This window comes from Temnothorax americanus, unplaced genomic scaffold (genome assembly GCF_048541705.1).
Source record: "Temnothorax americanus isolate GAGA-0224 unplaced genomic scaffold, ASM4854170v1 Scaffold162, whole genome shotgun sequence".
Classification (NCBI taxonomy): domain Eukaryota; kingdom Metazoa; phylum Arthropoda; class Insecta; order Hymenoptera; family Formicidae; genus Temnothorax; species Temnothorax americanus.
The window spans coordinates 129,276-157,134 of record NW_027509299.1 but is presented as its reverse complement, the minus strand read 5'-3'; the positions used below and the strand labels follow the sequence as shown (position 1 = coordinate 157,134).

Below are 27,859 nucleotides of genomic sequence, written 5' to 3'. Positions count from 1 at the left end.
CGGACGGATTTGTTAGAAGGACTCTTCAGCTAGAAGGGATTACCTCGCTGAAGTTGGCCATAGAGAGGGCAAAGGCCGTGAAAATTATACAGGGAGGAAATTTTGAAAGAAGGAGGGATTTTGAGAAGCGATTTGAGAAGGGGAAGAATAGGGGCGTGAAGAGTAATGAAAAGGGGGACGGAGATGAAAAAGTCGAAGAAAGAGGAAAGAAAGGTTATGGTTATGAGCGGAGGGATTGGAATAGAACAAAAGAGTGTTGGAATTGTGGAAAGGAGGGACATTTCCGGTTTGAGTGTCCTGAGAACAAGGGAAACTCGGTTTAGTTGCTTTCGGCGGGGGAAGAACAACTGAAGTGGGCATTACCCCGAGTGTTAATTGTTCTAATTGTTCTCAAACTTTTTCTGTTAATCGAATAAAGTCAAGTTCAAATTATTTTAGTTATAAGGGGATGTTGGATGGTAACGAGTGTTGTTTCAAGATAGATACGGGTTCGGATGTTTCGATTCTTAGTAGAAAAATGCTTAGAGAGGGCAAGCACATCATTCAGATTAAGGACAATTCTCTTAGATATCCCACTGGAGAGGTAGTTCCCATCGAATTTAAGGTCATGGTAAAAATTCTCTTGGGAAAATATTTCGTGGAAATTCCTATGTATGTAATAGACATGGATGATGATTGTTTATTAGGTGTAGATTTCTTAAGGAAGATAAATTTAGAAAATGTTTTTGAATTTGCTTTTATTTCTTCGGAATCCAATAAAGAAAAGGTTTTGAGTTGTTCTCGAATTCAAGTTTCTTCCGAAAGAGCTCCATTCTTGAAAGAACTCTATACTAATAATTCCTCAAATTTAAATAAGGCTCAGAAAGAAATTTTTACGGATTTCTTAGAGGAGTATCAGGATGTATTTTCCGAGGAGATTGTTGCTGGTAATTGTGGAGTCGTCGAACATGTCATCAATTTAGAAGATTCTTCTCCCATTAAGCAGGTTCCTCGTCGAATTCCCTTACGAATGCGAGGGGAAGTAGAAAAGATTATTGAGGAAATGAGAAAGCAAGGGGTCATAGAAGAGTCGCAAAATCCGTGGGTTTCTCCTGCTGTTTTGGTAAGAAAAAAAGATGGAACGTTGAGATTTTGCGTCAATTATAGAATGGTAAATGCAATAACTAAAAAAGATTCGTTTCCCTTGCCTAGAATAGATGACATTTTCGATCAGCTTTCGGGAAACTTTTGGTTTTGCACTCTGGATCTTAAAAGCGGTTATTGGCAGGTAAAGATTCGTCCTGAGGATAGGGAAAAGACTGCCTTTTCTATTGGACGTGGATTATGGCAATTCACTGTAATGCTTTTTGGGCTGTGTAACGCTCCTGCTACCTTTGAGCGTTTAATGGAAAAAGTATTGCGAGGATTATTATATAAAATTTGTTTGGTTTATTTGGACGATGTAATAATTTTCGGTAAAAATTTTAATGAAATGCTAGAGAATTTAAAGAACGTGCTCTCACGGTTACGTTCTGTTAATCTTAAAGTAAACCCTAAAAAGTGTATTCTCTTTGCAAAGGAAGTAAAATATTTGGGACATACAGTCTCTTCAGGAGGTGTTACTACAGATCCGGAAAAGATCTCTGCTGTGAAGGATTGGCCGATTCCACATAACAAGAAGCAGCTTCGAAGTTTCCTAGGGTTTTGCTCATATTATCGGAAATTTGTAAAAAGATTTTCTTCTTTAGCCAAACCTTTATATGCTCTAACAGAAAATCAGGTTAAATTTTCTTGGGACGAGAAGTGTCAAAGTGCATTTTTAGAGTTGAAACGAGTGTTATCTTCTTCTCCAATGTTATCCTTCCCGAGTGGGGAGGGAGAATTTATTTTGGACACTGACGCTTCGAATATTGGAATTGGCGCAGTCCTTTCACAAAAGCAAGAGGGAGTAGAAAAAGTCATTGCTTATTTCAGTCGTGTACTTAGTAAGTCTGAGAGGAATTATTGCGTTACTCGTCGAGAACTCTTGGCGATAGTCGATTCTATTAAATTTTTCCGGCATTATCTTCTAGGGCGGAAGTTTTTGATTCGTACGGATCATGTTTCTCTTAGGTGGTTGATGTCCTTTAAAGACTTAGAAGGGCAATTGGCGCGTTGGCTGGAAAGACTCCAGCAATATGAGTTCGAGATTATTCATCGCAAAGGTTTAATTCACAAGAATGCCGATGGGCTTTCTAGACGACAATGTGAATCATTTGGTTGCGAATATTGTGTCAAAGTGGAGAGAAAGCAGATTGAAGAATCAAGAAAATCAGTCGCTCGTATTATTCTCATAGGAGAAACTCTTCAAGATTGGCGCAAGGAGCAATTAGAGGACGTTAGCATTGCTTTTATTTACCGCGGGAAAGAAACGGGAATACGTCCGTCTCGTTTTGAAATACCCGCTGGAAATGTCTCCGCCCGAATATATTGGTCTTATTGGGATGCTTTGAGTTTAAAGGATGGGGTTCTTTATAAGAGATGGGAAGCACCGAATCTTAAGTCAAGTATTTTTCAGCTTATTGTTCCTCGAAACCGTGTTAACCAGATTCTAGAAGAAGCGCATGATTCTTTTTCTGGAGGACACTTTGGAGTCAATAAAACTCTTGAAAAATCCGAAAGCGGTTTTATTGGGCTACCTGTAAACAAGATGTGGAGGAATGGTGCAAAACTTGCAAAGTTTGTGTGTCAAAAAAAGGCCCTTTGGGGAAGGGAAAGTCTCCATTACAAGTTTATAATGTTGGGGCCCCATTCGAAAGATTACAAATGGATATACTTGGCCCTCTTCCTATTACTACTTCCGGAAATAGATATCTCCTCGTCATTGTTGACTGTTTCACCAAATGGGTAGAAGTTTTTCCTCTCAAAAATATTAGAGCAAGTACAGTGGCAGAAGTCTTCGTTAATCAAGTCATTTCTAGACACGGAGTCCCTTTAGAAGTCCATACGGATCAAGGGAAGAATTTTGAGTCCAAACTTTTCGCGGAATTGATGAATCTCCTTGGAATTCGGAAAACGAGAACAACTGCTCTACATCCGCAATCGGATGGACAAGTCGAGCGGCAACATCAGACTATTATTAGTTATTTGGCGAAGTATATTTCTGAAAATCAGAAAGATTGGGATTGCTGGGTCCCTATGTTTTTATTGGCTTACAGATCTTCTAAACACGAGACTACTGGAGTAACTCCCGCCGAGCTGTGTTTTGCCCGAGATCTTAGGTTGCCGTTAGATCTACTTTTAGGAAGTCCTCCGAGGGGAGGATCTCAGTCAGTTGAAGGTTTTATTGGGAATTTGAAAGAGAAGTTGGACAAGATCCATTCCAACGTTAGGGAACGTATGGATATAAAGTCTTCACGAGCAAAGTCTTGGTATGATCGAAAGGCCAGGCAAACTCTTTTTCAAGAAAGGGAGAAAGTTTGGTTTTATAATCCTCGTAGGATGAAAGGTAGAGCCCCTAAATTGCAGAGCAATTGGGAAGGACCTTTCTTAATAGTGAAAAAGTTGAATGATGTGGTCTATTGTATTCAAAGATCTGTGAGACATAAGAAGAAAATTGTGCATGCGGATAGGTTGGCTTCTTTTTCCGAAAGACATTAGAGTTTGATAGGGATATTATGGACTAGGTTGGGTGTAATGATTTGCGGGGAAGGTTAATTACGGTAGAAATTAAGATTGTTGTGTTGCATTGTTTACTGCGCGTGTTATTTTGTTCTTAGATATTTACGGAAGCCGAAGTAGTCGTAACTCCTCACCGAGTTGGACATCTTGGGAGCTGGCTTGTTGCCGAACCTAATACCGGTGAAGGATAAGACTGCCTCTCTCACGGTTGTTTGATCCGTGGTTTTTCCGTGAGACATAGGGCAAATGCCGAGGCAGGGACTTGGGGAGTCTTTCGAGACGTTGGGTCCACGGTAAGCTTCCCCCCCCCTTGTCCGAAGATTTAGAAGAGGAGCAGCGACATCTCCGACGACTTCGGGAGCTGAGAGGAAGAGGCCTGTGTTGGGAGGCGAGATCTCCTGCGAGGGAATTGATGAGGGGTCGCCCTGGAGTCGGCAGGTGGGAGAGAGTATTTTCTTCCGGGAAAATGTCGATTGGGGACTCGCTCCATGAGGAAGAGGACATGATCCTGGACTCGAGAAGAGGACGGTGCCCGGTAACCTGTGGCAGCAGCCCAGGGTAGGGCAGGAAGCCATGAAGAGGACATGATCCTGGACTTCCAGAGTACGGTTGGGACCGAGAAAAGGACGGTGCCCGGTTACCTGTAGCAGCAGCCCAGGGTAGGGCAGGGGGCCGTCCCGGTACCCTGGAATCGTACAGAAAAGTTCGCCCAGTCAGGAAACTGCCCCTCTGGATTGTCGGGACGACAATCTGAAGAGGGGGGGCAGTGTTACGCCCGCTCGCCCGTGCCGAGACGTTCGTTCTCGTGGGCTGAAATTGGCTTCGCTCCGCAGAAGTTTCAAGCCGAAGCGCGTCCCTTGACAACGGGGACGCATAGAATTATTGATTTAATTACCGCCCGTCAGATTGATCTGGTGACTCGAATCGTTCGGTCCGGTTTCCCAGAACTTTCTTGTATTCCGTTCTGAGTTTAAATAAACCCGAGTTCCTTTTTGTATAACGAGAGTGGTTATTTCTGCGATCCCGGAAGTACGCGGACGCTTTCGTGAGTGCGCGCGACACGAATAGCGAACGGAGCGTAACAATATGTTCAAAAGCCTCCGTAGCAGTTTTTCCAACTTTTACACAAAATTTTATGTACACGCGCTGTTTTTTCTCTTCCGACGTTTAATGCGCTGAGGGCGACGTAGGCCCGGTACCCGTGTTATTTCGAGAGGCGCTCGAACGGTACTGACTAACAGTTAAAGGTCGACCTTTGTGCTATAAAGAGCAGAAATTCTAGGTGAGATTTACGAGCAGAGACGAATCCCTATCACCGAAATTAGTCGAGTTATACAACCAATCTCGATACTTTTTTATTACACCACGTAGATGCAAAGAACTATTAAAAAGTATGGTAATTTAAGTAATTTCCTTTTTAATATGCTATTCTTTGATGAATCAACATTCACCAATTCTGCACAAATAATTCACAAATAAAGTACAATTTATATTATTAATGTCCGGAAAAATCACACTGAATGCATACTGTTTTGTTCTAACATTGCTGGTCTCTGAATGTTTGAAAATTTTATCATCAATCTATCAATCTAATACCAGGCCACTTCGCTCAAATTACACATGTGACTGACAATGAGTGGGATGGATTACTTAGATAGATGGCTATACTTTGTATTCTTCTAAATTATATCACTTCTATACAGTCAAACAATTTACATTTATCGGGTACGTAGAACCAATCCTCAATATACAATACAAATCGACATGGCTGACTTGCCGACTCTGTCCTTATCAACCATCATAGAGCATCAACATATAGAGGCGCCACTACACACGCATGTTATTGAATGAACGATTTGATCAACAATAGATTGGACATGATGGATCTATTCAGTAACCCTTTGTACACTTGATTTAACGCCTTTGAACTACTTTTTCTGAAAATACATAAAGACCAAGTATTTTACACAGCTTTTACAATTAAAAAATTTAAATTTCATCAAACTCACATTGAAATTTTGATGGAGTATAGTTTAAAAAAAAGACAAAGTTACTAGTAGTACTCCAACCATGCTATCAAATGTTCGGAGAAGTTTTTCAGCAAGGTTAATTAAATACTTAGATTTAAATTGAGTACTTTTTTAACATTTATTAAAACAAGTCCAAGAGGAAGTTCCCGAAAAATGAAATTTAGCTCATGCGAAAGTTTATTTACAGTCAATAAAATTGGCTATAAGAACGTTACAAAAATTCCAATACTATAACCCGTTCTATAGTTATTTAATTACTCTATTTGGCTCATCTGTATATAATATAATATATCGAATATAGTATATTATAAGGCATATTTGCATTTTCATCAAATTCCATGATAACTGAAAAATAAAGTCAATTTTTTTTAGAAATTCTTTGACTGTTCTGAAAATGTATAATAAAATAGAAATTATGACACGCTATTAAAATGTTTCTGCAGTGATAGAATGAAAGCAAATATATACATATTATCATATAATATATAATCTTTTGGCGAATTTGCGATATATGTACAATAAGCAAGCAGATACGCAAAACACAATTTTTTGATCGAGTACTTTTTCTTTGTTATATTTATATGTATATGACATACAAAAAACTTCTCATATTACTTGAATATTTAAAAAAATTAGTGCTCCTACCCTCTTCTTATTATAATAATCATTAAAATGCCATCATTACCAGGATATTTCTTAAAATTAGTGAACTTACTGAGGAATGATATTAATCAATGACCGCTCAATATCGTTAAAGAAATATTGTTATTTATCTCCATATATAAATCTGCGCTTTTTTCTAAGTGCTCATATAAAGTAGAACAATAGATATGCGCTTAACTAAGCCGAGAAATGTTTGCGATACAAAATACAAAGGGAGAAAAGGCTATTGAAGAAGTAACACAACTCTGATCAAGAAAGCCATCATATAAATGCAAGGAGGACATGATATAACTTCGACAAAAAAGTGTTTCCGTGGAATTGAAAAATATGTTGTCTCAGTAGAGAATTGATAGTGTTCTCGAAAGTGTAATGCGACTTTGTAAACATAGTTTCATCACCAAAGAGTATCTCGTCGTTTAAACGCAGTCTGCCCGACGTCGCTCGACTCAGCACAACAAGTTCATTGCATTGCTCGGCCAGTGTATAAAATATCTGTACGTCCCTTCAAAACCCCGCTCCCTTGCCCGATCAAAATTCCATTATTTTTATAAGAAATCACTAATCAACCTTCTCCTTCCCCTGCCTCTCTTCCTGCTACTGTATTATCACGCTAGTGAGAATCGCAATCGCTACAATGCGAAATCAATTCGTCGCTTCGAGAGCTTAGCGAAATCAAAATATCCATGATTATGCGAAATCAAGTTAAACGCACAAAATAATAATGAGTTTGCTTCACAACGTTTAAATCGCAAGTAAATAGAGAAAGTGCGTACATTCGACAACAAACCAATAAGCAGCAAAGTTTGCTTATGTGTCTTTGGAATTATCTTTTTAAAAAATAATATAATATTGAATAGTATCGAATAACCCGAGGGTAATAAGTTCATGATGGAACCAACAGATTGGGCCTATTAGTTTAGCAGAAACCCCGCTATTTCATATTAGGAGCCTATCTCATAATAAGAGACTCTCTTCTATATATTGTATTTTTGTACAAGCTATATTTACCAAACCTCTCAAATTCAACTAAATATTTTTACATAATTATTATAAATGCATATATTTTTCAATAAATTTTTTTCAGAGATAATTGTTAAATGTTATATTATTATAAAATTAACGTCTATTTGTTAGATCTCTTTGTTAAATTGTCAAATATAAAGTTTAAACAAGAAAAAATTTTCAAGAATGCTAATGATTTGAAAAAACAATGTTAAAAATAGTTTGTTTTCTATATTTTTTTATAATTATTTTATGGTTATAAAAAATATTCAGTTCATCAAATTTAGAGTATCAAGATATAAATCACTCAATAAATTTCAGGATCCTATTAAAAAATACAAGATTATATTATGTGTGCAAAAATTATATTACAGTAACAGGTATATATTTACAAATATAACACTGACTTGTATGATTTTATTATTTCAGAGAAGAATAGAGTGATCACACTATTACTGATTCTTTTCTGCATATTGAATCTTTCCTTGGCTCATTATTTTACGTTAAAAAAAAAAAAAAACGAAAAAGTGTGAACCAAAAATATCAATTTTAATCATATTTACACGCGTGCACGTGTACGAGTGTATGTATGGAAATGTACGCAACCTTGCATATTATTTCGTGAAAACTCATGAATTATTAAAAATTCTGATTTATTTTTAATAATGCTATAACAATGCCAATTGTTTAAGGGAGGATCTTGGTCTAGAACCTTCGCAAAATCAAAAGAATTTTTTTTATATTCTTATACTAGAACATCTCAAGAATATGTTCCTCTAGTGAAATTTCGAAATTTAAAGAATTGACAAAGTTATAATATAAGCGATTTAGCGCAGATGTTTATCCGAACGTTCGCAGTCAGGTGGGAATCCCTTTGTATTCAGAGAACCCCACGCATCCAAACAAAGAAAACACGGCCTTCTAGGTACACAATAAAGTGGAAGTGAAAGGTTCGCTTTATAAAGCAGGAATAGCAGATTAGCCGCCAATTAACTATAAGTATGAGAAAATTGTATTAATAATACCCGACTTTAAACGCGGTTTTCTTGAAACCTATCATTTCAATTTCACTGGAGTTATATAGTCTTTAAAAAAAAATTCGGATAAACTTCCAAAAACGGCCCCCCTCCGATTTCGATGAAACTTTGTGAAAAACTTCGTTTTGGGTCAAAATGAAAGCCCTTAAAAGGAATTTTGGCGACTCCTATGATAAAGCCATTTTTTTAGATAAAATGATAAAAAATATAGGAAAATCTTCGTAAATCTACAGGATGTTATTGTAAATAATCAAGGTCAGAAGCTAGTATGTATATATATAAACAAGCTTGTAAAGCGCGCCACGAACCCATGTGACATCTCGTTTCGCGTGGAAAGTGTATGCGTGAACTATTTCGGGACTACCGCACCTCCCCCGAAAGCACGGGGGGGTGTGCGTGAACCTTTAGTTACACTTAATTTTACATACTTTGCACGTTTTAGTTACAGCGTTAAAATTAAATACATTTTTACATCGCGAATTAAGTACATTAAAAAAAAATATATATATATATATATATTTAATATTTACATGTAAAAAAATCTAACATCCAGGTATTTCGCAAACAGAAAACTAAATAATAATATCGCACTATGTATTCCATTTCACAATTTGTAAGTCTGTAAAAACTTTTAATTGTTGGGAATCTTCAATCTTAAGCTCTCTAATTTAGAGCAGATCCGACACCTGCGATCAATCCATTGCTTGACCCAGAAGGTCTTTTTGTTGTTATTTAACACCCTTTTTCTTTTTAAAATAATGCTAGCCACTATAGTAGCCGCAAGTCTCTTCGTTTACGAGACATTATAATGTCACCACTCTCAGAGATCGACTAAAAAAGTACGTAAGTGGACACAGTTTTGAGAGAACTGTCCGAAAGAATACTCTCTGGATTCTCATGAGATGCTCGCAAGAGTACAATGTTAGAAAAATTACTCTCAAATGGACAGTGTCAGAATAACTCAAGAGCTACTTTGGAGAGTTTTACTCGCAGGTGGACACGCGCCTTAAAACTCTCGAGAATATCTCTCGAGAGTTATTCTGACACTGTCCATTTGAGAGTAATTTTTCTGACATCAAGAGACACGGTAGTGTCTCGCGCCAAGTACACGCGGAGCGAGACCGACCCGTGACTCTTTTACGCGACGCGACGGGTTGCGAGTACCCGAGATGTTGAGATCTCGATAACGAGTGAACGAATCAAGTTCTAAGTAGGCTTGATCGATAGCTTGGGGTCCAATTAGGGGGGGGTTTCTCTCATAATATTCCGCTACGTGCCCTACGAGCGGAGATATTGCGACGCAAAGTCCAAATGCGAAAATTTTTTATTAAGATACTTGTACTTCTAACGCCGACGTTATATGATGACGTCATAATCAGAAACGTTACTTTCACTTTTTCGACGCTGGCGGCGCAGGTATCGCCAGTTTCGATATCGCGCACGTATTTCGAAATTAGGTCGATAGACTTATCGGTCAGGAGGAAGATTTCTATTTAGGTAAATTAGGTATATATATAATAAATATTGAGTCAACGGAAAAGAAGGTTCTCTACGCTTGGCAAAAAGTGCCGCTAGGGAATTTTTAAGTCGATTCTTATGACTCAAGCTTGAATTTGATGTCTATGTATCCCAGGTTGCCGATGACGAGGTCCACATAGTGCGCTCCGTAGTTTTCAGTGTCTACGTGTATTAATATCTTGAATTCGATGACCACGTGTCCCAGGTTGCCGATGACGGGATTCAGATAATGCGCTTCATAGTTTTCGGTGTTCAGGTGTAATCGTACGTTGAATGCGATGTCTAGGTGTCCCAGGTTGCCGATGACGAGGTCCACATAGTGCGCTCCGTAGTTTTCGGTGTCTACGTGAATTAATACCTTGAATTCGATGTCCACGTGTCCCAGGTTGCCGATAACGAGGTCCACATAGTGCGCTTCATAGTTTTCGGTGTTCAGGTGTAATCGTACGTTGAATGCGATGTCTAGGTGTCCCAGGTTGCCGATGACGAGGTCCACATAGTGCGCTCCGTAGTTTTCGGTGTCTACGTGTATTAATACCTTGAATTCGATGTCCACGTGTCCCAGGTTGCCGATGACGAGGTCCACATAGTGCGCTTCGTAGTTTTCGGTGTCCAGGTGTAATAATACGTTGAATGCGATGTCTACGTGTCCCAGGTTGCCGATGACGAGGTCCACACAGTGCGCTCCGTAGTTTTCGGTGTCTACGTGTATTAATACCTTGAATTCGATGTTCACGTATCCCAGGTTGCCGATGACGAGGTCCAGATAGTACGCTTCATAGTTTTCGGTGTCCAGGTGTAATAATACGTTGAATTCAATGTCTACGTGTCCCAGGTTGCCGATGACGAGGTCCACACAGTGCGCTCCGTAGTTTTCGGTGTCTACGTGTATTAATACCTTGAATTCGATGTTTACGTATCCCAGGTTGCCGATGACGAGGTCCAGATAATGCGCTTCATAGTTTTCGGTGTCCAGGTGTAATCGTACGTTGAATTCGATGTCTAGGTGTCCCAGGTTGCCGATGACAAGGTCCACATAGTGCGCTCCGTAGTTTTCGGTGTCTACGTGTATTAATATTTTGAATTTGATGTCCACGTATCCCAGGTTGCCGATGACGGGATCCAGATAGTGCGCTTCATAGTTTCCGGTGTCCAGGTGTAATCGTACGTTGAATTTGATGTCTAGGTGTCCTAGGTTGCCGATGACGAGGTCCACATAGTGCGCTTCGTAGTTTTCGGTGTCCAGGTGTAATAATATGTTGAATTCAATGTTTAGGTGTCCCAGGTTGCCGATGACGAGGTCCACATATTGCGCTCCGTAGTTTTCGGTGTCTACGTGTATTAATACCTTGAAATTGATGTCTAGGTGTCCCAGGTTGCTGATGACGAAGTCCACATAGTGCGCTTCATAGTTTTTGGTGTCTAGGTGTATTAATAACTATAAATCTGAATGGGTGCGTTCAGCCGATACTCCGCTAGCCTAGCAATTGTGAGCAGTCGCTCGTTTTTGCCCGTTTCCTCTCTTTTTAATCCAGTAGGTCAAAAGAGAGGAAACGAGCGAAAACGAGCGACTGTTCACGATTGCTAGGCTAGCAAAGTATCGGCTGAACGCACCTAATGTAGGACACGTAGATATCGAATTCGAAGTATTAATACATGTAGACACCGAAAACTACGAAGCGCACTATGTGGACCTCGTCATCGGCAACTTGGAACACGTGGCCATCGAATTCAAGGTATTAATACACCTGGACACCGAAAACTATAGAGCGCGCTATGTGGACCTCGTCATCGGCAACCTGGGACACCTAAATATTAAATTCAAGCTTGATTCATAACAATCGACTTAAAATTTCCCTAGCGGCAGAATGAAAATTATGTCATGACATAATAAAAATCGCTGAATTAAAATTATGTCTAGACATAATAAAAATTGGACAAAAATTATGTCTAGACATAATAAAAATTGGATGAATTAAAATTATGTCTGACGTAAAAATAACCTCGAAAAAAACAAAGTGGTAGTATTATACCTTCAAATAGCTTTATCCTGTACATACTGTTTATACAATGCGTAATATACTACAAAAAGGCGTGATATCCGCACAAAATTACCTTTTTTAAAAAAAGGTAAAAAAAGGCGCCAAGTACACGTATAGTAGTGTATATGTTGTTACCTAAAAAAAAAAAAAAAGTGGTAGTATTATACCTCGAAAAAACTTAAGTAACAAGTGGTAGATCTTTATATCTCGAAAAATCTCGAAAAAATCTAAGCAGTGGTATCTTTATTTCCGAAAAATTATAACCCAAGTGATACACGTCACAAAATTATATTACTTTATCAAAAAGAAGAGGCGCGCTTCAAGTGATCTATTACAATTACAAAAAAGAAATGATATCTCTTTAAATTAGAGCGCCAATTACAGAGAGAACATGTATATTGCCTCAAAAAATAATTGTTGCACTACTTTGAAAAATCTTTACATTGTGTCAATTAGAAAAGAATGTATGATAACAATTTTATAAAATTAAAAAATTTTATTTAAATTTAACAAGGGAATACAAGATATTTAAATACAAAGTTTACATGTGTATTTTTTAATGGCCACAAAGAATTACAGAGGTAACAGTACAAAATAAAAGTATTTTATTAAAATACATAAATTTTTCTTGTAAAAAAACTTGGCGCTGCTAGACCTCGAAATTTTAAATAAATAAATAAACTTATTCTATACTTAATTATAAGCCGCATTATCCGCCGTCCGCGTCGTCACGCACACCCATATCACTCACTTCCACATCCACGCTGATAATCATTTAATATTACTCCTATCGCATTCTTCTCTGTATTATTTTTATTTATTGTTGTCCTTATTTATTTAAAATTTCGAGGTCTAGCAGCGCCAAGTTTTTTTACAAAAAAAATTTATGTATTTTAATAAAATATTTTTATTTTGTACTGTTACCTCTGTAATTCTTTGTGGCCATTAAAAAATACACATGTAAACTTTGTATTTAAATATCTTGTATTCCCTTGTTAAATTTAAATAAAATTTTTTAATTTTATAAAATTGTTATCATACATTCTTTTCTAATTGACACAATGTAAAGATTTTTCAAAGTAGTGCAACAATTATTTTTTGAGGCAATATACATGTTCTCTCTGTAATTGGCGCTCTAATTTAAAGAGATATCATTTCTTTTTTGTAATTGTAATAGATCACTTGAAGCGCGACTCTTCTTTTTGATAAGGTAATATAATTTTGTGACGTGTATCACTTGGGTTATAATTTTTCGGAAATAAAGATACCACTGCTTAGATTTTTTCGAGATTTTTCGAGATATAAAGATCTACCACTTGTTACTTAGGTTTTTTTGAGGTATAATACTACCACTTTCTTTTTTTTTTTAGGTTGTATTCTCGCGAGCATCTCGCGAGAATCCGAAGAGTATTTTTTCGGAGAGTTCTCTCAAAACCGTATCCACTTACGTATTTTTTTAGTTGATGTCTGAGAGTGGTGACATCATAATGTCGCGTAAACAAAAAAACTTGCGGCTGCTATAGTGACTAGCATTATTTTAAAAAGGAAAAGGGCGATCATGGCGTAGAAAGATATGCGCTGCTCTAACGAGCTGAAGATCCGAGTTCAAATCCGACCGAAAATTGTCCGCGGTTTTTATTTGATCGCCACCTCTCGGAAGGGTTAATGGCAACCCGCCGAGAGTGTATCTCTAAGAAAGCAGAAGGGAGGCCTCGGATTTTATACAGGCCGAACTTCAGGAGGCTATGGCTTGAACTTGAGCTATATTGCCGTTGAAACAACAAAAAGACCTTCTGGGTCAAGCAATGGATTGATCGCAGGTGTACATTCGGTGCTGGATCTGCTTTAATTAGAGAGCTTGAGATTGAAGACTCCTAACAATAAAAAGTTTCTGCAGACTTACAAGTTGTGAAGTGTAATACATAGTGCGATATTATTATTTTGTTTTCAGTTTGCGAAATACCTTGATGTTAGATTTTTACATGTAAATATTTAATAATTTTTTTTTTAATGTACTTAATTTGCGATGTAAAAATGTATTTAATTTCAACGCTGTAACTAAAACGTGCAAAGTATGTAAAACTAAAGTGTTACTAATTATTGACCATGTAATAAGAGAATGTATTAAAAATATTATTATCTAATTCTTTAAATTATAAATTTTTCGCACTTTATTCGCAAAACATAAAAATTAAAAAAACTTTTATATCTGTCACAGTAGTATTTTACAATGGTTCATGATTTCCGCATTATTCAATTAAGTTCCTTTGTGTCATCATGTAGCTCTCAAAATACGAACAGCGTTCGAGCTTGGCGAGCTGATCTCCGAGAGTAAAATAACGTCGTGTCGATTTGCGAGTAGGTCTTGAAAAGTTCGCTCGCCGAGAGCTGCGATTCATTCTCCGTTATAGGTACTCTTTAGGAATATGTTCATTTGCGAGAATCAATCTCGAGAGCTACTCTCGAGAGTTTTACTCGCAGGTGGACACGCACCATTAAAGTTATTATAACATAAACAAAAATTAAAGTAAGGCTTGTGGTAAACCTCGTAAACTTTGACATGCAAAATAATTAAATTTACTAAAATTAAATGTTTTTATTACACATAATTCAAGCTAAACTAATTAATATCATCTAAGGCGTAAGACGTTACGGCAATGCCTATGCAATACGTGTGCTACCTACTGTTACTACGTTTACGCGAGCGCGTTACTTCTGTAGTAACTTACGATAATTCACTCGTTTACGCGGAGTAAATTATTGTAAGTTACTACAAAATCCCGTTTACGCGAAGGAATTATCGTAAGTTTAGTATGGGCTGGCTCTAATACTTTTTCGTCGCAGTGTATAACATCTGTTGCTCGACGTTCGCCGCGCCGCGCCGCGCCCCGCTCGCCTCTCGTCTCTCGACCCCCACCGCTCGCCGCGCGCCGGGCACCGTGCCAGCCCAGCCAGCCGCCGAGGCCCGCCTCTATCGCTCCTTGTGCGCGCATTCGCTCAGACGTTTTATTTAATAACTCGTTAACTATTGCGAATTTTGCAAAATGGTACGAGACTTTTCTTTTCAGTTTGACCCAATCTACCCCCCCTATTCGGGTGGTTACTTTTATATCGAACACCCTGTATATTCAATTTATAACATCCTGTAGAATTACGAAGATTTTCCTATATTTTTTATCATTTTATCTAAAAAAAAAATGGCTTTATCATAGGAGTCGCCAAAATTCCTTTTAAGGGCTTTCATTTTAACCCAAAACGAAGCTTTTCACAAAGTTTCATCGAAATCGGAGGGGGGCCGTTTTCGGAAGTCTACCCAAAAATTCTTAAATTTACCCAATTTTTGAACGCTCTAGACCAAGATTACTTTTTATAAATTGTTTCAACTACTAAAACAGACAAAATGACATTCTGGAAGAATATAACTACCTTGGAAAAATATTTTTTTTTATTTTGTTTGTACCACAGTTTAGAAAAAGCTATTTTTTATCTTTAAAATTTTTTAAAGGGAGATTTAGATACAACATGTAAAAAAGAATCAAAAACCACTTTACTTATTCAAATAGCAGAACTTATACAATTTAATTCATATGTTTACAAAGATATGTCTGTAATGGTGTATCTACTGATTTTCGGATATATTACTTGTAACTCTGATTTTTTTTGTATTTTTCAAATTATTTATATTTATATTTATTTTAATACTAAACATAATAAACTGAATATTCTTTATCACTGTAAACTCATTTTCAAAAAGATGATCTGTTTCTAATATTATCTTTTTCGCCGGATTTTGCAAACCCAACGTGTGTTAGCCTAAATATAAAATCCAATTCTTTTTTTATTATATTGTTACTATGTGTATTAATACTATGTAGAAGATTTAATAAAAACTTGTTAAAAATTGTTAGAAGAATAGATAACAGTACCACCCGATTTTTTAGCATTTCTCCGTAATGTACTTTTTTCAATAATGTTAATTATTGTGCTATTGATAGAGATAACATTATGGATAAGTATAGTGTTGTTTGTTTTGTATCCTTAATCTTATAATCATGACAAATAAAATAACGGTTGAAGAGCAAGGTAGAAGAAAATGTTAAGAATATGAGAGGGTATTAAGTAATCCGAAATTTTCCTGTATTTAATATTAAACTCTACTTATATATATATATATATATATATATATATAAATCTTTGAGATTTTATCTGTTTTTATTAAGATAAAATTTGGAATCATATAGCAATAAATAAAATCAAAGCAAAAGCTAAAGCAAAAACAAATAATAGAAATATAAAAATATTTACATACAAAACTATTACACGATTAATTCTTGCAAAAATTATTTTATACAAATTATAGAGAAAAATTCTAAAAAATTATGATACTTTCCAATGAAGGCAAGAACGTTTAAGTAATCAGATTTGCCTTGAATATATTGTATTATCACAAAACAAAAATCAGCAAAAGAAGATTACCTGTCACATTTTAATTCTTTGCAATTTACAATAGATTTCAGTGTCATTAAGCCATTTTATTAAATACTCTATTCTAACAATAACAATTTTTTTCCTTTTGCCAGTAAATATTAAAAAATTAATCCAAAACTTTTAATCGACACAACTGGCCAAAATTACTCTTTTATTGAAAAATCACAACGTTTCGACTCTTATCAGGTTCATTTCAAGTGAGATATTTACAAAGCCGCACCATATACACAAAAAACATCATACGTCGTCAGACGTTGATTCCTATAATAGCTACATCGTGCGTACATAAGCTAAAAGATGAGAGTATATAAATCAAATGAAAAGAACAGTGACAATGACTAAAAAATTAATAAATTGAACTGTGAAATAATCTAAAAAAAAAGATATCTTGAAAATGTTCTTCATCAAAAAATAGTTTCAGAAGCTACAAGATATAGATATCGGATTTCTCATCATTTGTTCTGGACAATTGAGTGGATAAACATTACAAAATTGTCATTGAAATCATTGTTGGAAGTCATTAGTATCATATCTAAGTTTAGAAAGAAATGTGTCGTGTGATAACCCCGCGTAAAATATTATTTCATCTCAAAGCAACAATGTGTGCAATGTGTATTGTTTGTGATGTGTCAAGTATAGGTATCAAGGATGCGCAATTACAGCCACAGTGGTGGTTGTTACTGAATCAAAAAGATTCTTTCATAAATGTTGAAATTATAGTAGCTGATGTTCAACCCAACGACAATGCATTAAATAATGCCTGTTTACTTTTGTAACATAAGTTCATGCAAATGTTATTTAATACATAGTATTCCAGTCGTCATTTTTATCTGTCGACTACAAACCTAGAATTTCAAATTTACATTTTTCAGTCAAAATTTAATTAATTGTCATTTATATCTTACTATTTTTAACTATATTTCCGTAATAAAGCTACAAGCAAGGAACCTATTACAGTAATATCTATTTGAAATTAAATAAAAATGATTTATTGTTTATTTTTTGTCCTGCGATAGGTTCATTCATAAAAAATTTTTGTTTAGATCTCTCGTCTACATTTCTTGTTTAAATTGATGCTTTGACATTGAAACCAATCCTTTTTATTTCGGTTTTAAAGTATTCAACATTTCCAATTTCCATAACCGTGAAAAAACATAATTCTCATTTTCTTCTCACTTGTTTATTGATGAATTAGAGATTAATCTGATTATATGTTTAAAAAATTTGAAAGAAACTTTAAGTTATAATTTATCGTTCTCTTTTAATTTGCAACATCAAGTGTTCGAGAAATAAACACAAATCAAAAAATTAATTTTTTATTTAAATAAATTAATTTGATTCACTTAGAATTAACTTTAAAAGTTTTATATTATTATGTAATTATACTTTTGCATTATATAATTTGCTATTATTTTTTATTTTACTTAAGAAAAATAGATCAATCCAAGATATTTTATTAATTTACTGACAAAATATTATTTTTATAAAAACATCATTATTGTTGCTTTTTTTACCAGAATATTAATAAGAGAATTGCTCAAATTAGTTACAGTTTGTAAATAAAATTTATATATGTAAGTATTTTAGTATGTGAATTTTTCTGTTATATAAGTTTGTGTATCTTACACTATATATATATAAATATAAATATATAAATAAATTATAAACAAATTGTGAATTTACGTATTTATCTTTTTGTAGGTGCTCGTATAAGGTGTAAGTATGTATGTATATACACAAAATGTCGAATTGAATTCGCTGGTAGCGAAACTATTAATGACCCTTAGGGAGCGGTGTCAAGAAAGAATCGACGTGATACCTGGTAATCGCATATAAAACACTCCCATTATCATCGGTGGCCGATTACATGACACGATGATCGTGATCTTGTGATAAATAGAAACTATGGATCAAAAGCTAGATTATAGATAACATAGAAAAAGGCATGTTAGTATCATGTTGAATAACACGTCACCTAGAAATATAAATATATAAAATATAATAAATATAAAAAATGTATATATATATCAGAGAGATCAATATTAGTCAAAAAATCTACACAAATCTACGATGCCAATACACATACTTACGCTAAAATAAGAGCAGACACGTTATATGTGATATTAGATTATCTATATCAAAGTAAAACATTAATGCCAAAATGAAACGTTTATACTTATAATGTCAATCAGCACGCCAAAATTAAATAAAATGTGAATAGATTGTGATTCAATTTATGACTTACAAGCTACATTTGATCGACTCATGCGAATTCAATTTTGCTGCATATAAATTATTTCCTTAACATCTTTCGAAAGCTTTTTGTTATATTTCAATGGATATTCCAACTGATAAATATTCTGATTAATTTTTCTCAATATAAAAGGCATAATCAGAAAAATATATTAGATTAATGACTGCAATGTAATTAGAAATAAATTTTTAATTTATTTTGTTCAAAGTACATTTGTATTGAGGAGTATATTGTTAAAAATATATTGGAATTATTGATGATCTATTGCAACTTCAAGTAGGCTATTCTTTTTATTGTTTCACTCTTTTAATAGACTTGTAATAGATTTTTAATAATTATTATTATATTATAATATTATATAATATTATATAATAATATTATTATATAATAATGATAATGTATTATATTATTATTATTTAATATTATTTAATAATTAATTATATAAAAAAAACATACATTAATAAAAATTGGTGCAAATACAGAGAAAATTTATTTATTTTTTTGGTAAATTTATTTTTTAAATTTTTGTAGTTTTTTTTACTTAAAATTTGTATTTTTTTCTCTTATTTTAATTAAAAATACTAGAATATTATAAAAAATTAACTAAATCTAGTATTTTTAAAAATAATTTGTAGATTAGCTCCTGCGGTATTGTTAAATTCTGCCTAATATTACATACCAATAACCTTTAATGTATCTCTCTCTCTCTCTCTCTATTGTTCTTCTATTTTCTTTTTAAAATTTTTTAGTTTTATAATTTGTTTATCATTCTTACATCTTAATAAACTTCTTACACACATTTTATAACTTATTATGACATTTTTTGCTTTATTTATAAACATTATTTGTAATTTTTTATAAGGCGTACCTATATTTTATTTATGAATATAATTTATCCCACCCCTATGGGATATATAGTAAAAATGTAAGGGTCTCTAAAAGTTTTTTTTATTAAATACAAAGAATGAATATTTCATGTTTCTATTTTTTTTACAATAGTAGACAGTATAAAATTTTTATTGATATACTTCATTTGCCTTAAACATAAATAGTACTCGATAAATTAAGTTTCCCTTAGCTGCGGCGTATATACCAGAGTTACCCTAATATGTTATGGATGACTTTAACAATACCGGGAACTAATTTACAAATGATCTGTAAAAATACCAGATTAAGTTAATTGTTCATAAAATTCCTGTATTTTTAATTAAAACAATATGTTATGGATGACTTTAACAATACCGGGAACTAATTTACAAATGATCTGTAAAAATACCAGATTAAGTTAATTGTTCATAAAATTCCTGTATTTTTAATTAAAACAAGAGAAAAAAAATGCAAATTTTAAGTAAAAAACTATAACATCAGTAAATTTACCAAAAAAATTAATAAATTTTCTCTGTAAATTTGTATCGATTTTCATCAGTGTGCATACATAAATTGTACATGTTTTATTTAACTCTTTTCTGATAAATATAATATTAAGTAATTTTATATAAATTTAAAGAGAGATTAAATATTATATTACTAATATAAATACTTTAACAAATATCATTATTTAAAAAAAATCATAGAATGGATGTGCAATATTAAGTAATCCAAAATATTTGCTAGACTGCTATTTATTTTCGTAATAAAATATATAAATATATCAATATTTCAGAAAACCAGCGAAATCGATTGCAATCTGCCGCTTAAGAACCTGACGAAACGATTTAAAATAAAACTAAATTAAAAATTGAATGTTCTAAATCTGATCTATCCATCTATGTTTAGGTATACAAACTACGTTGAATCGGTGCTGTAATACTGATTTAATAATATCTTTGCTCGTATAAAGACTTTGGCAAAAGTTACAAGCATGGATACATCGATAAGTAGATTAATGCAAACAAAAGTCGGTTAAAAAATATTAACGATAAATAAGAATTCAAATATATTTTGACGATCAAAGAATTTAACATTTTAGTTCATGTGCAAAGTGCTCCAATTCTTCCATACAAAGTTACATATGTATATGTATGTATGTATTACGCGAAGTTACTCAATGCTTTCTTTGGCTTTATCGATCCCTGTCAGTACGAATATGCGCATTAAAAGCCAGTATAAATGCGTAATAAATAAATGTGAGACACAATTAGCTGAAAAAAATTATGATTGATACAAGTTTCTTTGTGAGACGGATGTAAAAAAATGTTGTATCATATAAGAGAAGAAACGTCGCGATTCATCTAGTATGCCATGATAATGAAATCATGCCATCAAGCATTAAAGCATTAAAGACAGAATTTAATAATTAAGAACCAGTTGCATCAACATTACTTGGTTAACTCTTCTTTTATGCATTAGAATATCGTGTTAATAAATTACCGGATATTTAATTAATATTGGAAATAATTATAACAAATAATTTTCATTAATACAACTTTGTACTTATGTTACATATAAATAATAACCAAAAATATATACATACATTTGCTGTGACGATGTTGTCATAAGTAATTTTTCAATAATTAAAATGCAAGTTAGTATTACTAACAAAATATACAAAATATTACCACAAATGATTACAGATGAATTAATATCGATAAAGAATCGGAAATTGATATATTTTCAAATAATATAAAACAAGGGCACAAGGAATAATTTATGGTGAATTATTCAGTTGGCTAATCATCAAGTAAGTTAATTAAGATCGTTGATGCAATCAGTCCAAATGACAAAAGACAACTACATTGTGTACAAGTACCAAACATATACATAATTGTGTAAGTTTTGTAATTTTTCAACGTTTTTCAAATAGAGATAAAATACATTATATAGAATTCAGTTACAAGAATGAGCCGGAGGGCAATACGAAAACACAATAGTAAATCTCTCGTGTAAAAAAGTAGTGATTTTTTTTATTAAAGATTATTATAAATATAAATAGTCAGCAATCTGAAATTCTAGTAATATTCTTAATTTTAACCATTAACAAGCCACTCGTATTCATCGCAAAAATATTTAAGTGGTGACCTCTAATAATTTAAATATCAACAATAATTGATATCAAATGCCGTGCGTCTTTGCTTTGACAATTCGACTTAAGCCTTTTCAACAATCTCATGATAAATCGCGATTTGATAGGACTTCTCATCAAAATTGATAGCAGTTGTGTAATATACTTTAATATCTAATGATTTTAATCCATTTTGTCTTGTTTCTGTGTTGTTCCTAATTTCATGACCATTATTAAATATTAATTAGTAATTGAATCATAAAATTTTAAATATCTGCTAAAATAGAACTTGTTAAAGTTATTTGAAAAACATTATTGAGATACGTTAGTTGTTTATATAATTAAACAATAATAATTTATAGAACATTATACAGAATGATTCAGAACAAATGTTTATCTTCAAAATGTCATATTCCTTAATTCTGAAATAACTTTATTTCTTTTCCTAAAATTTTGTTCAAAGTTTAGTTTTTGAATTATAAAAAGATATAGTTCGCTTATCACGCGTCGAGTACGACGCTCAATTAATAGCAACAGGCACCCGCATTTGACGCTGAGTCACGCCGTCCTTACCTATCTCTTATACTCGACCTATGATAAGCGAACTATTTATTTTTATAATTTAAAAATTAAGCTTTAGACAAAATTTTGGAAGAAAAAAAATTGTCTCAGAATTAAGTTAGAGATTTCAGAGCAAACGTTTGTTCTTAATCACCCGGTATAGATTCTTTATACTTTGCTGCCTCATATCCTTCATCATTTCTTTTTTTGTATAATTTTTCATTCACATATGATCACATCACCAGCCCTTATTGAGAATGAGAAAACGAATAATTAACCTTAAAGAAATGTGAAATAATGTTAAAATCAAGAGCAATATAAAAATAAATGAAAAATAAAGAAATAACACAAAAAGAGAAGAATATAAGTGCTCAATTATATTTCAAAAATTATAGAAGGAAAAATGACTGACATGTCGAAATATATCCATATTACTAGCTGCTTTTCGTTTTTACTGAGACATCTTGTCTAGATATGTATGATACACAACAACGCAGGTGATGATGCGCGACGTTTCTCGCGTGCATTGTCTTCTATCGCCGCATGCGCGCACACATGCGAATCGGTTTTCAAGCCACGGTACGACTCACCCTTGCCGCAATGGAGGTGGTTGGTTTCTCCAAAAGATCCCACAACCATTTTTGATACTGAGCGCACTTTCCTTCACCGAATTCCTCTTCCTCGCGCTGCCGAAGTGACTCTGCCTCCTTGCGCATTTCCTCGTGTACATGCTCCTTGCGCTGGTGATACTTGTGCTGGCAGCAATTTTCAAGATAGAGCTCGTCGACACCCCAATATGCGAGATCATCGCTAAATGCGAGAACGCACATTTCATCCACTAAATGGAGCTTGCCAGTGCGATAGAAATTAAGAATCGAGCTAAACGATTTAGGATGTCGATCGAAAAAATACTCGTTATTGATTAGGGAGTAATCATCGCAGAGTTCGGTTATTGCCTCGTGAGTATTGCAATCCCTCAGTCGACCTAGGCGCGTATGTGGCAACCGCTCAAGAGTACGCCAGAGTACCTCGTGCTTCACGCCACCGACGTTAATCGAAACTCGCCGATTTAACGCCTTCGAACGCATAATCATAAACGGCTCCGGCGGTAGAGATGTCATCGACTTGGAAAAGGCACGCTGCTGCTGCATCTGCAGCGGCAAGGGTGGTGGCGGCGGTGGCGGCGGCGGCGGTGGCGGCGGCGGTGGCGGTAGAGACTGCAGGTTTACCGGCGCCACGGTACCGATCAAACCTACAGATGCTGCGAATGGAGCGTAACAAACTTCCTTATTCATATTTCCACCACTCCCTTCTCCTCCTGTTCCACCACCCATCCCTGCAGTTCCTGTAGCTGTTCCAGTACTGATTCCACCAAGTCCTATCCCGCCGCCTAGCCCGCTTCCCGACCCTCCTATCGATGCGCCGAACCCGAGATCTCCTCCACCACTGATGCAGTCGGTGTTTCCATGACCGGCTGCACCGAGCTGCTGCAACGTCGACATACCGCCACCTTCGAACACGTAGCCCTGGTCGGTGCCGATGTAGGGCACCGTGCACGATAACGATGAGAGCGTCGGGCCGTTAACCACGGCGCTATCATTACGTTCTCCGTCCGCCAGTGTGCTGTCGGTCTCGAGCCGTATTTCGTTCAGCATCGGACATGCCAAGCGACGGCGGACTCAAGTCGTCCGCGGTCACCAACGCGATTGCAAAACGGTTTTTCTTCGTATTGGTATTGATGTCAACGTTCTTGTTCGCTTATCTGATATCGGATAAACGGCGTCTATTTCTCCTTTTTTGTCGTCCTCCTCCTCCTCGACCACGGTGTTTCTTTTCAGCTTCATCCGTAAATCCGTCCGATTCCTTTCGTCGACCCGGTCGCGTTCAGTTGTATCATTATCTGAAAACAAAAACATTTGCAATCGTCAGTCGTGCTGATTCGCTAACTACATATCTTTCGACAAAATTAAAGAGCGCAAATCATCACGAAACAATTTGTTTATATCGATTCGTATGTACAACCATATTATGTAAGCGATGAATAATAAATCGCGAAAAGTGTGAAAAGTTCACGCATTGATTTCTCACTTAAATTATGAGTCACGAGTCACAAGTCACTCATAAAGGCCAGCTTAATGCTATGTTGGGTGCTTTTCAGTTAGCGATTCAAATCGACACAAACGTCATTCTGTCTCTTTTCAACATCTAATGAGCAACAAAGATGGAGTGACGCTTGTGTCGACTTGTGTCGTTAAGGGGATGCTGGATGAGTGACGGGCGAACTTCCTCGATGTCGATAATGTCAACATTTCTAATTTTGTTTTTCCTATATCTGTCTTTGTCTAACGAAATGACATCTGTCCTTGTTCGATTGCTGCGCCATTTCTCGCTACACGCAATACTACTCATCATATCAACCTGCATGTGCTTTTGCATTATAAAAGTTGGATATATATAACTTTTTTTTCTAGGCTTTTATCTTAGTTCTAATTGCACGACACGATCCCAGCAAACACAATGCAACATGTGGGGATTCGCGCTTGAGCCACGGACGTGAGCGGACGTTCCCTCTCTCCCGTGTTCCTGCGCAGTGTATATGTGCGTTTATTCGCCGTGTGACCCTATTCCTCGTGTCGCGCGGGCTTTCGGTAGTGAGTTATTGAGTGGATTAATTGCTTTTAATCCTTTAATATCCGTATTGCGGATTATTTTTAAATTTCTTTTTTCTTATCGCCTGACTCGTAGTGTGTGTACATTTACTGAGGCATTACAGTGTCCGCCAGGAAAATGCGTGCGGCTTCCGCCACGTGCAATCCCGAGGCTGGCAAAATCAATCGAGAACGGCAGAGGATTTCTGTGGCCCTAAGTGAGTTTAACAATTTTAATTTGAGCCTCAATCTCGAGGCTCAAACGTCCCCCTTGCCTGCGAACCGTACCGCGGCGAATGTAACTCGATCTCGCTCTCAGTCACGTGACCGCGAACGGTCGTCGGATTACGATACCGATTCAATTAATTCAGAATATAACAAAGATTCCGACTCAGATTCAAAGATGGGGAGAAAGCGTAGAAATAGGAAATACAATTCCGGGAATCCGGAAAAGATTGCCATGTCTCCGACGCGACCGAACGACGAAGATCGCTATCAAAAAAACCTCGCCATTTCAGACAAGATCTGTCAAGAGATATCCGATGCGTATCAATTACATAATGATGCCAATAACTCTCGCGAGGACAATAATTCTTCTTCTGATAAGTCAAACATCGGAAACATAGATTGTCGCGTAGATAAATCTCCCGGTTCTTCTACGATTCCTATTGATACATATGGATTGTGATATATCGACCGATAACAAAAGGGGCGTAAAACGCCGTACTGAAGACACGTCCCCCCTGAGGGGGAACAAAACCAAAGCTCAGACAAATTCCACTCCTGCCGCTACTTCCGCATCTAAGAAATACAGAAGGGAGGCCAATCGGTATTCGTCGACTGACCTCCCTCCTTTTCTCGTGCAATTTCAATACACGGACACAAATGCCCCCCCTGATTCTTTATTAATTGCTAAAATTATAAGCGGATCCCTCGGTGAAGAAATTGTGGAGATGCGTACAATAGGCAACAACAAAATCAGGGCTCAACTCTCCACGTACCAAGCGGCTAACCGCGTTATTGATAATCTGGTACTTAAAAAACACAATCTTATTGCGTTTATTCCCTACTTTAAAATTATGCGTGTCGCGCTCGTGCGCGGCATTCCTCTATGTTTTAATGACAATGAGCTTACAAAAGAAATTGAATCCACTAGAAAAATAATATTGGTTTATCGTCTTAACCGACGCGTCAATAAAAACGGAGAAAATAAGTTTAAACCCTCAAAAACTGTGATGATTAAATTCGAAGGTCAGTTTATCCTTTCGGAAATTTCTATTTACAAAACCAAACTCGAACTTGAGCCGTATGTACCACAAGTACAAATTTGTTTTTCCTGTTTCCGCTTTGGTCACATTAGTGCGGAATGCCGCAGTAAAGCGCGCTGTAACCGGTGTGTGCAGCTCGTCCACGATAAAAAAGAGGACTGTCCCAGAGCTCAATTTCCGCCGCAATGTATCAATTGCAAAGGAGAACACCTCCCCACATCCTCGCAATGTCCAACCTTTATCAAACAAAAACGTAGTGCCACCATCGCGGCCAAGGAAAACATCCCATATCTGGAAGTGCGAAATAGACTTGAAAATAATTATTCTCCTCCCCCAGATTTATATTCTCTTGACTCTTTTTTTTTCGCTTGCGCTTGGTTCAAACCAAGCGGCGAAAAACATCAGATTCTACCTCTCTCCATCCCCCCCGTTACTAGTTCCCCTTCGGTATCCTCGCTTACATACGCGAGCATCCTACGCAACAACTCCCCCCCCCCCATAGATTCAAATCCTTCCCCATTTCCTTCGACAACAAAAACTTAGAGAGGCCCACGAGGCCTGTCTAAACTCTCCCCACGGTCGAATCAATACAGAAAAAGTTCCTATATTTACTTTCGAAAATCCCAGCGAGAGAAATTCGTCAAAAGATCCTTCCTTACAATTTAATATCACTCGAGAAAGCTTCACACCTCTCATTAAAATCATAATTGACTTAGTTTACAAAGTGTCTGAATTCTTCCCTGCCATCAAAGACACGCCAATTTATGAAACGGTGCTTCAGATTTGCACCGTAGTAAAATGTTTTTTTGACTTATAAATGCGGCCTGACATTTCCAAATTTAGCATACTCTACTGGAACTGCAGGGGAGCGGTACACAAAAGACCTGATATCGAGAAATTCTGCGAAAAATACGACATAATTTTTATTTCAGAAACCTTTCTAAAACCGCAACATTCCTTTTCCTTCTTTGGCTTCAATGTAATAAGAAATGACTCAGATGTGGATCAAAGTGGCGTTGCCATGCTCATCCGTCAAAACATCACCTTCTCGCCCATCAATCTTGAATATATTCTAAACTTAAATGCAAGCATCGAGGCTATCGTAGCAAAAATTTTTATCGACGGCATCAGCACGGCGTTATTTGTGGTCTACCGTCTTCCGGGAGGCCCATGCTTTCAAAATTCTTGGTCTAAATTCTTTAACTTGGCAAATTCTTTCTCGTATTTACTTCTCATTGGTGATCTTAACGCTCACCATTCTTTTTGGGGCGCCCCGGTGTCCAATCCGGCTGGTAAAGTAATCATGGACTTACTCGATCGATTTCCTTTTACCCTCCTTAACCCTATAACGCCTACCTTTATTCCTCCTCCTGGCATCACTCCTTCCTTGATTGACTTAGTCATATCCTCCTCCAGCTTTTCTACCTTATTAAAGTTAGTGTTCTAGACGATACCCATGGTAGTGATCACAGACCAATTGAGATTGCTGTCAACTCTAAAATCAAAACAAAGAATATCTTCTCCCACAAATGTAAATTCTCCAGTGAACAATTCAAACAACTAACTTATATGCTCGAAAAGCGTGCGAACGACATAGAGTCCAATGTGCTCGAGATTTCAGATAACAAACCATTGGAACAGTATAAAATTTTCACCTCTTGTTTACACGAGTGCATTAATGTTTTCTCCCCTCTGGCAAACAACTCGC

The 27,859-nt window shown here is 35.7% G+C and overlaps 1 protein-coding gene across 1 annotated transcript in view; it reads right to left on the bottom strand.

The window, feature by feature from the left end:
• The window catches only part of Shab (Shaker cognate b), a 54,870-nt gene extending 27,228 nt beyond the window's left edge, over positions 1-27,642 (bottom strand). Inside the window, exons 1-2 of the mRNA XM_077402957.1 lie at positions 27,508-27,642; positions 22,826-24,135 (exon numbers count right to left, since the gene is read on the bottom strand). Coding sequence (XP_077259083.1) covers positions 22,826-23,890 — 1,065 coding nt within the window. The 5' untranslated portion in view covers positions 23,891-24,135; positions 27,508-27,642. The remainder of the gene's footprint in view (positions 1-22,825; positions 24,136-27,507) is intronic.
• Between the last annotated feature and the right edge of the window lie 217 nt (positions 27,643-27,859).